Source organism: Mus caroli, chromosome 3 (genome assembly GCF_900094665.2).
Source record: "Mus caroli chromosome 3, CAROLI_EIJ_v1.1, whole genome shotgun sequence".
Taxonomy (NCBI): Eukaryota; Metazoa; Chordata; class Mammalia; order Rodentia; family Muridae; genus Mus; species Mus caroli.
Genome location: NC_034572.1, coordinates 145,323,703 through 145,340,457, shown reverse-complemented (window position 1 = coordinate 145,340,457; position 16,755 = coordinate 145,323,703). Strand labels below are relative to the sequence as shown.

At 43.6% G+C, this 16,755-nt stretch overlaps 1 protein-coding gene across 3 annotated transcripts in view; it reads left to right on the top strand.

Moving 5' to 3' along the window:
* Miga1 (mitoguardin 1) overlaps positions 1 to 16,755 on the top strand; it is a 56,034-nt gene that overhangs the window by 21,341 nt on the left and 17,938 nt on the right. For all 3 annotated transcript variants that reach the window (XM_029475131.1, XM_021157265.2, XM_029475130.1), the window contains exon 8: positions 12,393 to 12,493. In XM_029475131.1, coding sequence (XP_029330991.1) covers positions 12,393 to 12,493 — 101 coding nt within the window. The remainder of the gene's footprint in view (positions 1 to 12,392; positions 12,494 to 16,755) is intronic.

Below are 16,755 nucleotides of genomic sequence, written 5' to 3'. Positions count from 1 at the left end.
CGAGGCCAGCCTGGTCTACAGAGTGAGTGCCAGGACAGCCAGGGCTATACAGAGAAACCCTGTCTCGAAAAACCAAAAAAAAAAAAAAAAAAAAAGAAGGTGGCTTTCAGGTTTTCTGATCTGTTCTGGACATGGTGACACATACTTTTAATACAGCACTCGGGAGGCAGAGGGAGGTAGATCTCTGTGAGCTTGAGACCAGCCTGGTTGGCTGCATAGCCAGTGAGAGCTACAAGTAAGCCTGTCTCAAAAAAAACAAGACAGTTTGCTGGCTAGCAGGATGGCTTGCTGCCAAGCCTGACACTTGAATTCAGTCCCTGGAACCCACATACTATACAGAGAGAATTGAACGCCCACAAGTTGTCTTCTGACCCCAAGTGCACAAATGCATAATCCATAAGTGAATATAAGAAAAGTAAACAGATAAATATTGAAGTGTGTATTGAGCTGTTTACTGTGCACCGTTTGTGTTATGTGATTCAGATGAGTAAGTCCAGGGCAGGCCTTCAATAGCATGAAATCTGAGTAACCAGCTAAGCCTTCCTTCCTTATAGCAAACAATTGGAGAGCAATGCAGTGTGTTTGTACTACTGACTCAGAGCCAGAGCTCCCTGCCCAGCAGAGCCTTAGCTTCCCGCCCTGCCTCTTCTTTCTGTATCTTGTAACTGGAGCCTGCCTGTTTAACAGCCTAAGATAAAGAGCTTGAAAGTAAACAGGTCTGGTTTAGGACGTTTGGGGCGTGAGTCAACTCTTGGCTTATCTGCCTCTATTCCTGAGGATTTGTGGAGTTCATTTACAGATCAAATACCACAACTATCAAGTGATAGATATGAAGTAGTAGTATCCTACACAATTAGGTTTTCTTAATAAATAAATAATCTTATAAGCTTTTAAAATAGTAAAAATAGATGGTAGATTCAAAAATACTATTTTATTCTCTCTATATGTATATATGCTAAGCATGACAATTTTCATATGTATGAAATATACAATAAAAGTATTTTTATATCTTACAATAAATAGAAATTTTTATTATCTTTATTATTTTGTTATCTTTCATACATTTTGATAGAAGGTACTTTTTAGCTGGTCCCAGATACTGTGATTGGTAGAATATGAAATCTAAAACCTGACACTAAGGAATGATGGTCACTTTAGCAAGGGCCTTTTCTACTGTCATGCACATAGGCCTGTGTCAAACGCCTGACACACTGGGTCTGCATCAGTTCCAGCTTTGGCAGTGTGTCATGTGTTTAGAGCAGGAGTTTTCGTTGTTCCTGGTTTAGTTTTAGGAAGTGGCATGGGTCGTGGGCTTTAGTTGTATCTTTGTCTCTAACTATTCAGACTGAGAATCAATATTCAGGAATAAGCATTGGCCTCTGTTTTCATTTGTGGTGCTAGGAATCAAGTGCAGTGCCTGTGTGCTACACAGTGCTCTAACCTTGAGACAGTCCAGCCCGATGTTTCCTTGTCTTTGATTGGTCAGGGTGCTTGTGTAGGACCAAGCTGCTGGATTTCAGAGCAGTTTAACATAAAGGTGATTTACAACATAGGGGGCTTGCTTTGGAGGCACTGTTGAATTGATAGGGCTTACAAGAATAGAGTTCTAGCTTATTAACCTATAATTTCCTTTTTAAATTAATTAGGCTTTACATTTTATATGCTTATTTTCTTATAAAAATATGTATTGCAATATCAGTATTAGAAGCAACTCTAGAGCCATGAGTGTGATTAGTGTTTGTGGGGGTTTTTGTATGGTTTTTTTGATGGAAAAGATTTTGAGATTCTTTTACAATTATGTGTAGGAACAAATACCTTGTTTTAGGCCTTACAAACAAACCAGGAATGTTTTCATGTCAACGGCTTGCTATAATATGGGTATACTTTAGGGATTAGGCCGCCACATGATCCGTTGTTTGAATAGAATAAACAAGGATCTTAGACCTGGAATATCTATTCAGAAAAACTGATTTTCTTTTGTGGTTTAGTTATTTTTGTTTGTTTGTTTTAAGATGGACACCTCACTGCGTAGCATATACTGGCCTTAAAGTCAGTATCTGAGCTGGCCAGATGGCTCAGTGGGGTAAAAGCACAGGCTGGTCTACCTGAGATCCCTGGAGCTCACGTGGTGGAGGACGAAAACTGAACCCCACAAGTTGTCCTCTGACTTCCACTCACACTCTGTGGCATATGTGCCTGTATACATACATACATATATACATACATACATATATACGTACATACAATAAATGAAAAAGCATATCTTCTGTATGTTGGCATTACAGGAGCATACCAGCACACATAGCCCAAGTGTAATTTCTTTGTGTATAGAAAACATGGCAAAAGGTGTCAGGGGGAGAAAAATGAAGCTCTTGCTACAGTTGTAGTCATCTATAGTCTGGTGTTTAACAGCCATTGCAGGTTAAGCAGTGCAGCGAGTAGCCTAGCCCATGTGTATACGTGCTGTGGGAACACTGAAGAAAAGCTTGTGAGTGTTCTTTGGACATTTACAGGAGGCTTCATGGAAGGAATAACCTGAAAACACACAGTAGGCCTGCCAGGAAGATCACAGACAGAGCATCTCGAGCAGAGAGTGCCATGGAATCAAGCTACAGAAGAGACATGCATAGCATAACAGTACACATAGCAGTAAATCTAGAAGGGTGGGCCAGAGAAGTCATGCAAGAACTTTGTTTCTTTAAGCAAAAATGAGCCACAGAAAAGTATTTAGATGTCAAGTCAGATGCATGTGTTGAAGGAGATTACGGAAGGGTGGCTGGTGCATATAATGTCAGTGTTCTCCCCTTTCCTGGAGCTCCTTTGTATAGACGTGCTTGTGTCTCTTGGGATTTTGTATTTTGCTTTGAGACAATGAGAGTTCCTCTAAGGGGACTCTCTGGCAGAGAACAAGAAAAACTGTGAAAAAGCACCTCCTATCTAGGGGAGAGACATTTCTCAGGTTTGGTAAGTAGCCAGATAGAACATCCAGAGACCCTGAGTAGGCTTGGCTGTGAGCAGAAGTCTCTCAGCCTCTCCTCTCAGCAAGCATCCCAGACTTGATGCTGTGAGACTGGTCTCCTCTTCTGCAGAGTCACCGTCACAGGAGAGTAACCTCACTGGGGCTGTATTTTTAGGGAGTGATCTGAACTGCAGGCTTAAGTAATATCCTCAGGTCTCTAAATAGACAGGGTACGAGTTACACAGCAGCTGGGAAATGTGGTTGGTAATTCCTCTCCAGTATCAACCCTCACAATTTTCATTTCAGAGGATATTACTAACACCACAACACAAGATGCAGCTGAGCTGGCGTCATTGCTGCAGCTCAAGACAGATTCAGTGATGCCAATACAGTACAGTGCTGAGGGCTCCAGGAACAGAGGGGACCTGATGTTTGCCTTTGCTGAGATTTATCTGTGGAGGACTTACTCAGCCATGTAAGGCCTTTGTGGTATCAGGGAAAGGCCCACAGTCAGCTCCCTCCAGGAAGAAGCTGACCTGATATTTGGACTAGTTTTCTGCCCTCATTTGTCCTTTAACTAGGGCCTTTGTAGCACATAGACCAGTTACCTACTAGGTTGTTATGGCTGTAACTCTTTTTTTAAAAAAAGATTTGGTTTGTTTTATGTATATGAGTACAGCGTAGCTATCTTCAGACACACCAGAAGAGGGCATCAGATCTCATTACAGATGGTTGTGAGCCACCATGTGGTTGCTGGGAATTGAACTCAGGAAGAAGAGTCAGTGCTCTTAACTGCCTTACCATCTCTCCAGCCCTATGACGATAGCTCTTTAACTACAAACTCATTCTTAGTTCTATCTTATTTCAGTCATTTGATGAAAGAAGAGGAGGTAAGGCTACTGCCTAGGTGTGGATGCCCTCGCGCTCCTGTGTCTCCTGCTTTGTATTGGCAGCTGTATTTCCCAGTTAGGAGTCCCAGTTGTCTGTTTTGCCGTCACGATGGGTGAGTGTTTGGATAAACAGGGAAAAGCAGACACAACTGTTGAGCAGTCTGCTTTGTACTGTGCCACCGTGCCAAGATGCTTCTGCACATGTGTCATGGTCTCTGTGAGCAAAGCTGGAGCAGTCAGCACATCCAGAACTGATGGGCCTTTGGATCCCAGGGCTTCCCTGCTTAGCTTAGCAGGACAGAACCAGGCCCATTAAACGGCCAGTTCAAAATTTAGTCTTTCCCTTGTGAGATTGTTTTTGATTTTTAAGTTTAATGTGGTTCTTTCTTTCAAACTATATATTTTAGTATCCTAAAACCTGGGGGGTGGGTGGCAGGGTACAGGGTTACAATAGGAGTAGCAGATTGTCACACAAAAAGGGATGAGTGTTGTGACAGACTGGCCTGGCCTACACAGTGAGCTGTGGCAGCCAGGGCTACATAGTAAGACCCTGACCCTGTGTCAAGACAAACAACAAACCCTCAAATGCACACAAAACCTTCCAAAAACAAGAGCCACAGTAGTTCTCTAGATGGTTGATAATTTGAACAACTGAAGACTACAAAACACTTGTTGGCAGCTGGAACTTACTTATCTTCAATAAAGATGCGGAAAGCACAAGTTTCAGGTTGCAGTTAAGCTGTGAAAATGTGTGTAGATACTAGCCAGCAGCAGTCAGGTGACAGTGAGACAGTGCACAGGCTCCCTTTTCAGACTGGTGTCACAGGGCCTACGTGGACAGCGTGGGGTTATAAAAGAAGAGAGGCATCCCTGGAATCTCCACTGGCGTCTGCAGAGACTAAAATAGACCCAGTGCCTTCTCAATAACAGAAATAGAATGTGCCTAGGGACAGCAGAACTGAGACACAGAAAACTCACTTGGCTTGATCTAAGGAAATAAAGCCAGGCCCAAGGGCCAGAGCCAAGGCTCAAAGGGCGTCTAGGTTTCTTTCCCTTCCCCTCCTTAAAAAAAAAAAAAAAATCAGGTCCTTTTTTGGGAAAAACTTAAGTAAAGTGAACAACAAGGCTGTGAAGGGCAGAGGCTTGAGTGCAGCCTTAGGCCACTGCATAACTGAGCTGGAAATTAACCCTTGGCATGCTGATGCTCCTCCCAAGGAGAGCATTGCATTGTCAGGGTCTCTGTAAGAATCTTGTAAACTTCCAGGTGTCAAAGAAAGGCAGACAGTTTTTAAGAAATGTTTAGATTTGCTTATTATTTTAAAAGATTACCAATCAACTAACCCAACAAAAGCTCCTCCATGAGGCCAGGGGCAGCTGATAATTGTAGAACTTCCTTAGTGTGCAGTCATCATTCCTGGGAAGCCTTTAGGACTTCTACAGTCGTTTTCAATCATTAAAGTAAACACTGTATGTTTCAGGTTCATAATTAATTTCTCATGGTTAACGTAGGTCTTAGTATTGGAAACATCAAAAATGTAGAAGGGCTCTGAGAACATGGTACCATCTCGTAGCGAAATGACAGAAAGTAGATTAATGCTAGGCCCTTTAGCTGTGGCTCTCATGCTGTGGGAATTACCAGCTTATAACAACAATACGAAACATTAGTTTACATGAACCAACATTAAAGTGCTTTTAATGTCCTTGGTGCTCTCAGGACGCATATAAATTATTGGGGGGACAAAAGAAAACATTCCCTGTGAAAGTTAGTCTTCCAGCCCACAGATTGGTTTACCCTTCTGTGTTATATGCTTACACTGGAAAAAAAAAATAGTTTACTTAATGGTACGCAAAATTGCTCACTTTGGATGTTTATATACATTAACATTTAATTCTTGTAATATTTAGAGGCGGATTTTATTCCTATGTTTACATGAGCTCACTAGGAAACGGAGAAGATAAACCTTTTCCAAGGTTACACGGCTCTTAAGTAATGGGGTCCCGACTTTTTTGTTTTTTGTTTTTTGGTTTTTTTTTTTTTGGTTTTTCCAGACAGGGTTTCTCTGTGTAGCCCTGGCTGTCCTGGAACTCACTTTGTAGACCAGGCTGGCCTCGAACTCAGAAATCCGCCTGCCTCTGCCTCCCGAGTGCTGGGATTAAAGGCGTGTGCCACCACGCCCGGCTGGGGTCCCGACTTTAATGCAAGCTCTCTGGCTTTGAGCTCACAATTTTAACCATCAACACTAACTACCTCACGGATCAAATGTATTTGGAGGGAATGAGGCTTGAGTGGATCAATAAGAATGTGCTTTTTAGATGTTGACAGGAGCTTGGGAGCAGTGCAGATGTAGAAAACTGGAAGAATGCATATGGCCGCGTGGAAGGCAGTAATGGCATTGTGTTCTGTGCTCATGAGCGCTAAGCACTGCCCCTTTACAAAGCTCCATCCTAACCTCAGCGCTGACGGCAGCCCTGCTCCTCACGCTTGCTCCCTCTGCATCCTGAAGCAGCACCTTGAGGACTGCACAGCTCAGGCCTCCGTGGCTGGTGACTGCTAGAGCACTGTCAGCCCATGCTGATGGAACCCATGGTGACAGGGTTTGATGTTTGTAGTAATTGGTGGAAAATAACATCAGATCGGCGGGGGAGACAGTGATTATGGAAGGTTTTGGAAAAGAGAAATTTGATTAGACATGGCTCTTTTGTTCTAGTTACAAGAAGAGAAGGGTTTGTTAGCCATAACAGGCCAGTCCTATAATAGTTACCTGAGTCAGAGTAAACGGTCTGTGGTAACCCTTAGCATACTACTTGGGCATATTGGAGCATATGAGTTCAATCAGAATCCTCTAAAGAACTTGCAGTTTCTTTGCAGTGTCAAAAAGACACAAAAGCATCTGGGCGTGGCATGGTGACCCACACCTGTAACCCCAACACTTCAAAGACTGAGGCAAGGGAATCCCTGCAGGTGTGAAGCCAGCCTTGTCTCCTGAGTGAATTTAGGTCAGCCCAAGCTACAGAGTAACACCTTGATTCAGAAGACGGAAGAAAGGGATGAAGAAAGAAATACAAAGAGAAATATGGTTACACCTCTGTCCAATAGAAATGCATCACCACACACGCATGCGCACACACACACACTCCCTACCCCTGGCCCATCACGTCTCTGTGAGGCTAGGTGCATCCTCTCCCACCCAGGCCAGCCAAGACAGCCCAGCTAGAACATAACCCACATACAGGCGACAGCTTTTGGGACAAACCCCATTCCAGGTGTTTAGGATCCTCTTGAAGACCAAGGTACACATCTGCTACTTACTGTGGGGAGGCCTAGGTCCAGCCCGTGTGTGCTCTTTTGTTGGTGGTTCAGTCTCTGAGAGCCCCAAGGGTCCAGGTTAGTTGACTATTGGTCTTCCTGTGGAGTCCCTATCCCTTTGGGGCCCACAGTCCTTCCTCCTGTTCTCCCATAAGCGTCCCCAAGCTCCATCCACTAGTTATGAGTGTCTGGCTGAGTCAACTGCTGGGTGAAGCCTCTCAGAGGACAGCCACGCTAGACTCCTTCCTGTTTGCAAACATAACGGAGTGTTGTTAATAGTGTCAGGGATTGCTGCTTGATCTTGGGATGGGTCAGTCACAAGAGGCAGATGGAGGGAGGGACCTGCGTGGGTGAGGGGTTGGAGAGAGGATGGGGGAGGTTCAGGATCAGATGTGGAGAGGGACAGGAAGGATGGCCAGATGCCATGAGGATGAATGGAGATCTGCAAATGATGGGGGTGAGGAGGTCGGGGGCATCTCCAGGAAGAGACAGAGACCTAGGATAAGGGAGGCACCCAAGAATCAGTGGGGATGTCCTTAATTGTGACACACAGCACTGGGGAGATGGAACCTGAAGAGGCCATCGCCTGTAGCCAGGCAGGACCCCCAATGGAACAATAGGAACACCAACCCAAAATTTATCTTGTCTACAAGAAATGCAGGGCTGGGGAATGGAGCAGAGACTGGGGAACAGCCAACTTTTGTCTGTTTTTAAACTTTTTTTTTTTTCTGTTGTTAGGTGGTGGTGTTAAGACAGGTTTTTGTGTAGGTCAGGCTGGCTGCAAATGTCCTGTGTAGCTGAGGATCACCCTGAACTCCTGGTCCTGGTGCCTCTGCCTCCCAGACGCTGGCATGACGGGCATGCACTGTCATACCCAGAGGTCTGGTGCTTTGTATGAGTGAGGTCGTGCGTTCAGTTCTTCCCTTAACATATTATGATGTTTATCTGATTCCTTGCATAAAGCAACAATTCATATTTGTTGTATAATATTTCATTTTGTAAATATACTAATTGCTATATTCTTGGTAGACAATTTTTCTCACAATTTCTAGGAAACATCCTTATGCCTATAAACATGCACTTATATAAAATACATCTATAGAACTGCTAGGTCACAGAGGAGGCAGTTTCAAACTTTTTTTCTTTTGTTGTTTGGTTTTTCAAGACAGTCTCTCTGTGTAGCTCTGACTGTCTAGAACTTGCTCTGTAGACGAGGCTAGGCTCGAACTCACAGAACTCCACCTGCCTCTGCCTCCTAAGTGCTGGGATTAAAGGTGTGCATCACCACCCCAGCTTAAGCTTTTTCTTAATTTTTATTTCATGTATATGGGTGCTGTATGCGTGTCTGTGTACCGTATGTGTACAGTACCCTCAGAGGCCAGAAGAGGGTGCCAGATCTTGTGCTGGATAGTTTTATGCCAACTTAACACAATCTAAAATCATCTGAAAGGAGGGAACTTTAATTACGACGATGTCTCCGTAAGATCAGGCTGTAGGCAAGCCTGAACGCTATGTCTTAATTAGTGATTGATGGGGAAGGGCCCAGGCCATTATGGGTGGGTCCAGCCCTGGGCTCATAGTCCTGAGTGCTGTAAGAAAGCTGGTAGAGCAAGCCATAGAGAGCAAGCCAATGGCACGAGGCCCTCCGTGGCCTCAGCATCCACTCTCCTTCCAAGTTCCTGTTCTGTTAGAGTTCTGATGATGTGGAAGTGTGAGCCATACAGACCCTCTCCTCCCCAAGTTGCTTTGGTTATGGTTTTCCATCAAAGCCCTAAGGCTTCTGCTACAGAGAATGTCGTAAGCAGTTTCTGATCTACTAAGATGAAAGCTCTGGCTTTCCAGCTCCAGTTCTCCTTGTGCTTTGTGGGACAATCAAGACTGAGACTCTCTTGAAAGAATGTTGTGAATTTTAATGGGGTGAAGACAGTGAGTTTGGGGTGCTGCCCAGGCTTTCTTCTCTATGCTTTTTATTGGCTCACCCAAGAAGCAGATGTGTTATTTCTTTTCATCATCATTAAACTGCCATTCAGGAATTATAACAGTTACTGAAACAAGAGGCGTGGTCTGTGATTTTTCCGGTGTGGAGAAACCTGTTAGAGATGAATGCAGAGTCACCCATGATTTTTTGGTCTGGCATGAAGGATAGAAATCAAAGCATTTCCCTTTAGTATCATCTAACCAAGAGCAAGCCCACGTTTGAATTCTCTACTTCCTCTGCTTTCTCCTCGACTGTGTCATGTGCCTGTTGTGTGAGTCAGTCATGGTGTATGTGTGTCTATCTGTGTGTATGTCTGTCTCAAGTGTATGTCCCTAAAAGGGGAGCTTTGCTCTATATTTATTGAACAGCAGAGAAACCACCACACGGGGGAGGAATGGGATACTTGACAGAGATCTTTGAGTTTACAAGAGATGAAGTCACCCATTCCAACTGACCCCATATGTCATGGGTATTTATTTATAAGACTGCTTTCGTGTGTGTGTGTGTGTGTGTGTGTGATCCCCACCACACACACACTTGGTGGCTCAAACCACTGGTAACTTCATTTCCTGAAAGTGTATATCATCTTCTAACCTTTATGGGAATCTACATGCATATGGTTGGGAGGCAGAGGCAGGTAGATTTCTGAGTTTGAGGCCAGCCTGGTCTACAGAGTGAGTTCCAGGACAGCCAGGGTTGCATAGAGAAACCCTGTCTCGAAAAACCAAAAAAAAAGAAAAGAAAGAAATGTACACACATAAAGAAAATCAGTAATAACATAAAATTTTAAGTATAGGACAGTTGTTTTATTTTCTGGTTTGGTAGAATACTATAAATTTCTGAGCGTTTGTTTTCCCTTTTGAGGCGGCTTATTTGTGTATTGGGTATGCTAGCCAGAGAGCCCAGGGCTCTGGGCCCTGTGAGTGCTACACAAGTACTTTACCACTGAGCTACATCTCTAGACTAACACTTTTTAAATAGAATAATTTAATCTTGGTTTATAGTGGTCATTTAGTAGAAGAATTTATTTATTTGGTTTTTTGTTTTTGTTTTTGAGATGGGGCTGTCTATGTTGACAATATTAGCCTTGAACTGCTGGGTTAAACTAGCTTTCTGTCCCCTGAATAATTGGGATTATACCCACGTGCCTCCACACCTGGCTCGGTAGAATTTTAAGCTAAAATGTTAGGTGCTTTCAAAGGATTTATGTCAGCCTAATATGAAACAATAATAATTTAAATTTTAGAAGGTAAACCATTGAACTGTCAAACCTGAAATGGGCTAATGTGCTGCCACAGGGCCTTACTCCGTGTACCTGCCCAAGCACTGAGTGCTGCCCGCAGCGACCCTCTGTTCTACACAGGTCTTAGAGTAGAATTGGTTGCACACAACTTTTGAGTTTAGTGGGCTTAGAGTTTTACATCTTAATGGAGTCACAAAATTTTTCCGATATGTAGTAGTCCTCAAGAACATTTGAAAGATTTCTGGTTAATTTGGTAAACATTTTTGAAAGGCTTAATAGAGGCTTAGAGGAAGGCTTAATGGAAATTTGAATAAATGAAAACCAGGGATATTTCTTGCTTTTATTAAAGGGGATGACGCATTTGAGAAAGTTAAGATTGAGACTTTTTTTTATCCTTTGCTTTTTATCATGATACATTTTTAAAGGTGTATTAGTTATTTGTTATAATCTAATTACACAGAAAAATAGTTTTTTACATGAAAATTGAGTGTCAGGAAGGCATTTCTGTAGGTAGCATGAGAGGGTTTTCAAACCTGCTTTCAAAGTGCATTTGGGCGGTGGTGGCGCACGCCTTTCATCCAAGCCCTTGGGAGGCAGAGGCAGGCAGATTTCTGAGTTCTGGGCCAGCCTGGCCTACAGAGTGAGTTCCAGGACAGCCTGGGCTACACAGAGTGTTCAGTATTGCTAACAGATATGGTCTATCTTAATATGGTCATATAAATAATTTCCAAAATATTTGAGCTTCATCACCAAGGCAGTTAGTTGTATTTGGTTTTTAAATAAGAATACTAAACACAAGGAACTGATGTCTGACCTTGCTAGCTCTTCAGTTTATTAAAGTTAGCTTTAGGGTTTGAAGAAAACACCCATGACTCCTGAGCTACTTTAATTGATCGCCTTACAGTCAGTAGTTAGCTAGAGGTTTTGTGTTGATAATGCAAACACATCCACGTGTTGTGGCACATGCCTTTTTGGTATTTTGAAGTAGTCTCACTATGTGCTGCCTGGCTTTGAACTGGTGATTCTCTCGCCTCTGCCTCTTCAGCATCTCCTACTTGCCCGGCCTCCACAGTCTGCGTGGTGCATTTAATCCTAGCTCAAGAGGCAGAGGCAGGTGGATCTCTGTGAGTAGAAATCCTGGTCTATATAGTGAGTTCCAGGATAACCCAGGCTACATAACGAGACCCTGTCTCAATTTTTTTTCAGTTTATTTGAATATACCTTACAAATTTTCAAATTTAGGTAAGCCACGTAGAAATAAATTGTTTTAAACTAGCTCTGGTACTTACAGACTTTACCAAGTATAGTAAATAATTTACTGTAGCCATTTTAAAGCCAAACGCTCTTTTAATAAAAAAATTAAGTTTAACTTCTTTAAATTAAAAATGGGGGGAGGGCTGGAGAGATGGACCCAGGTTCAATTCCCGCCACCCACATGGCAGCCTAGAACTGCCTGTAACTCCCAACTCCCAGGCTCCAACCCCCCCATACATACCAATGCGGCAGCCTAGAACTGCCTATAACTCCCAACTCCCAGGCGCCAATCCCCCACATACATACCAATGCGGCAGCCTAGAACTGCCTGTAACTCCCAACTCCCAGGCTCCAACNCCCCCATACATACCAATGCGGCAGCCTAGAACTGCCTGTAACTCCCAACTCCCAGGCGCCAACCCCCCACATACATACCAATGCGGCAGCCTAGAACTGCCTGTAACTCCCAACTCCCAGGCTCCAACACCCCCCACATACATACCAATGCATGTAAGATTTAAAAATAGAATACTTTTTAAAACTTAAGTCCGTTTTTCGTAGCCCTTCCTTCTGTGTCATACCAGTATGTTAGCAGGGAACTTTGCGGGAGTTTTGTTAGATTACAGCCCACTGCAGTTGCCACTGGTGTCCCTCAGGGCCTGGCTGTCTGGATAAAGAGTAGAGGTAAAGTCACACTATATCAAGTAAACATGGCAGAGACAAAGATAACAGTTCTGACTTTCGCCCTTGTTACTTTTAAGATAAAGACACAGACATGAGCTTGAGGGAGACTATGGATGAGCTTGGCCTGCCAGACAGCATGAACATGGACTCAGCAGATCTCTTTGCTTCAGCAACAGAGGTAAGACAAGGTGTGTCCATGGTGAGGAAGTCGTGCCATTGCACTACACTTTAGTTCATTGCCAAGCGTGCGTGCATGTGTGTGTGTGTGCGTGTGCGTGTGCGTGCATGCATGCCTGTGTCTGTGTATGCATGTTGCCTGCATGAATGTGTGCATCATGTATGTTTCTGGCACCCACAGAGTCCCTGGAACTGAAGTGACAGTGGTTGTCAGCCACCATGTGGGTCCTTGGAGTTGACCCCAGGCCCTGGGTATGAATAACCAGTGCTCAAAAAGTGAGCAGCTCTCTGGCCCTGCCTGTGTGATTTTATTTTTCACCTTTGTTTGAGACAGGGTTTTGCTCTATGGCCCATGCTGGCCTCAAACTCAAGTTCTCTTACCTTACTCTCCTCGAGACTGGAATTACATATAACTTAACAGCCATTTCATTCTAGCGTCTGGAAAGATTCCTCAGCAGTTAAGAGCATCGGCTGCTCTCCCTGGAGACTTACGTTCTATTCCCAACACTCACATGGGCCCACATCCTTGGTGAGTTTGAGGTCAGCCTGGGATAGTGAAATTTTGTGTCATGACCAACAAACAAAGGTATCTTTATGGAGATACTATAAAATATACTCTTGAACACATACAGTTTGGTGTTTTCTAGTATTTTCATCATTGGGTTTCACTGTGTAGTCTAGGCTGGCCTCAAACTGAGAGTCTCCCCATCTGCAGTGCTGACAGTGTGCGGTTGTGGGTGTGTCTGCCCTACAGCTCCAAAGCATGTTTGTTCTTCATGGCTAGGTATTAAACCAAGTAGCTTCGTGGGCCTGCTTACAGGATCTGTGTGTGAGGAGTGTGAGAGACCCCACACAGCTGTGTCACTAAGACACCTCACCTCAGCGTGGGTGTTGGCTTTCTTAGAACTGCCCAGTGGAGTCTCCTTTTTGGTTGACCTTCTGTCTTATAAGCCCCCGCACCTCCTGAGACCACATATAGCTGGTGCAGACAACATGCAGCGAGGAGTGCCCGGAGTCTCCCAGGAGGTCTAATGGCCTCCCTCAGCCTTCCTTTGAGGGAGCATCGATAGGTCTCATTCAGCTGAGATCTGTGGTATGCAATCACACTGCTCCTGGGGACTTTTTCTTCTTTTCTTTGAATAATTTATTTTTATTTTATATGAGTTGGTGTTTTGCTTGCATGTGTGAAGGTCTGTGTGAAGGCGTCAGATCCCCTAGAACTGGAGTTATAGACGGTTGTGGGTGCTGGGGACTGAACCTGAGTCTCTTGGGAGAGCAGCGTAACTGCTGAGCCATGTCTCCAGCCCATACTTTCTGTGATTAAGATGGCAGTGGCTGTTACACTCACATACAGCATTTCTCTAGTGTCCAGTATAAAGAAAATGTGCTATAGGCTCAGCATCCCTGCCAGGAAATGATTGAGACCAGTAATGAATGTGTGTGTGTGTGTGTGTGTGTGTGTACATGTGTGTACTTGTATTTACATGAAAATGACATCTCTGGGAATAGAGTACAAATCTAGACACACTATCCATTTACAAAACAACTAAGAGAGATGGCCCAGCACTAGTTGTTGTGGTAGAAGATCTGGGTTTGCTTTGTAGAACCCATATGGTAGCTCACAACCATCCATCAGCACATGTGGTACACACACACAAGTGTAAGCAAAACACTAATATATGTAAAATAAATAAATTTCTTTTTTATATAGCCTGGAGATAATTTTAGGTTATATTTATTATCTTGTACTTTGAGGGCATCCCAGACAAGGTAAGGTATCGAATTTTGCACTTGTGATAATACATCTGAACATAGGTTTGTTTTTTTTTTTTTTTTTTTTTTTTTTTTTTTTTTTTTTTTTTTTTTTTTTTTTTTTTTTTTTTTTTTTTTTGGTTTTTCGAGACAGGTTTCTCTGTGTAGCTCTGGCTGTCCTGGAACTCACTCTGTAGACCAGGCTGGCCTCAAACTCAGAAATCCGCCTGCCTCTGCCTCCCAAGTGCTGGGATTAAAGGCGTGCGCCACCACCGCCCGGCTGAACATAGGTTTCAAATTAATTCATCATTCTGGGGTGGATTTTCAGGCTAAGGATGCTCTACCTGAATAATAAATGACAAGTTTTGTTAGTGACAGCAGATACTAACAAGCTGCTATGTCCTAGCCAGGAAGTGCTATATAGTATTGAGCTCAAAACTAACCTGATTTTTCTCTGTGGTCAGATTGAATGTGCTAAGTAATGTTATAGTGGAACCCTAGTCAGTCTTTGTAAAACTCCAATTTCCAAAAGGTTTCCTCTACTTGTGGGGCCATTTCCTTCCCCTTCTCTCAGTCCTTCACAGTTTATAATGTTTGACATTTTGTTTCTTCTCTTGCTTTAAGCATCTTGGCCAGTTTCCAGGGTTGCACAACCCCTGTGTTGGGGACCCTAAGATGTAGTACAGGGGCCGTGTGCTCCTATGGAGCTATTCCTCCATGTTTGAGTTTGCCCTTACTTCCAGACAGCTTGTGGCCAATCAGCCTGAGCGGTGACCTCTGTTCTTTCTCTAGGTTTGTTACAGTTGCAGGTGACCCTTGGTGTTCATCTTTGTTTTAGTTCTACCATAAACTGTTGAGAGACTTAAATTCCACAATCCCCAGTTCCACAAGAAAACTCACTGGCTTGAACTCCACGCAAAAGTGATTTCAGAGGATGCCTTGAGGAAGTTGGTTGTCCCCATGGGGTCCTGAGACTTGACCTCAGGTTATCAGACCTTTACCCACTAGCCATCTCTCTGGTCCTAAGGCACATGTTTATATTATATATTGTAAACGATACTGGGCTGTAACAACTTCTGTTGCATCTTGCCTAAGGCAGAGACATAGTATAGTCCAATTGAGAGCATAAGGTCTGAGTTTGGAACTGTGGCTCAGTTAAGCCTGCCGCACAAGCATGAGGATCTGAATTTGAGCCCCAGCACCTATGTCAGGGGCCAGGCACATGGGCTAGCACTTGAAAGCCCAGAACTTGGGTACTGGAAACTAGAGGATTTCTGAGACTTGCTGGTCAGCCAGTTTTGCCAGGTCAGCAATTTCACGTTTAGTAAAAGACCTTGTCTTTAAAAATAGGGGGAAATGACCAAGGGCAAACCAGACATCAGCCTTCAGCGGCCACTTTCAGACATATGGAGAAGAGCCTGTGCTCTGGAATGTGCTGTCTGGCTTTGGACGTGAGGATTTACTTATAGAACATAAAGCACACTTCCTGTTACCATTTACTCCTGCTCCGTGCCTGTCTGTTGCCACTCGTTATCTTACTGAACTTGCAGTCTGAGCTAAGGAATAGATGAGATTGTTTCCTCTGAAGTACTTAGCACAGCATCAGCTCCGTGCACAGCCCTAACACGGCAGCCTGCCCAGGATCTTCTGGATACAGATGTCCAAGGGCGGGCCAGCACCGTGGCTCCTCACTGTTGTAGCCCTCCTTCTGCACAAGACCCAGGAGTTGATCCCAATCATGAAGATAACTGAAAAGCTCCTCCAGAAAACAATGAGGATATTTTGGCATAAGTTGTCAAAGACAGAAGAAGCTCAGGAACTCTGAGAGGACTTTGAAAAGTCCAGATAGCATTTATTCAGATGATCGCCGAGTCCCCAGAGGAGCGCTGAGCCGTGTGGTTTTCATGGCTCAGCTCTGTCTCCACCAAGGTCTGAAATGCCAGGTCATACAGTGCAGCCACTGCCCCGTCTTGTTGGCCATCACAGGAAAGACCGTAATGGTGCCAGCCTCTCCCAAAGCTATGTCCCTCGAGAACTGTCAGAATTTGATCTGTGTGGCAGCTTCCAAAGCCAAATTCTTGGCATTTGTCTTTATATTCGGCTAGTTTGGTTTGATTTTGTTTTTTTGAGGCAGGCTCTCATTATATAGCTCTGGCTGGTCTGGAACTCCTTATGTACACCATGCTGGTCTTGAACTCACCAATATCTTCTATGTTCAAAGACACCAAAAACATTAAAATAGTAAAACAGAAAAAAATGTTCCAGATTCTGTATCTGATTTATAAAGGCTCACAACATACAATTAATACTAACTAGGTAATTACAACATACAATTAATACTAACTAGGTAATTACAACATATAATTAATAGTAACTAGGTAATTAAAACATACAATTAATACTAACTAGGTAATTACAACATATAATTAATACTAACTAGGTAATTAATTACAACATATAATTAATACTAACTAGGTAATCACAACATATAATTAATACTAACTAGGTAAT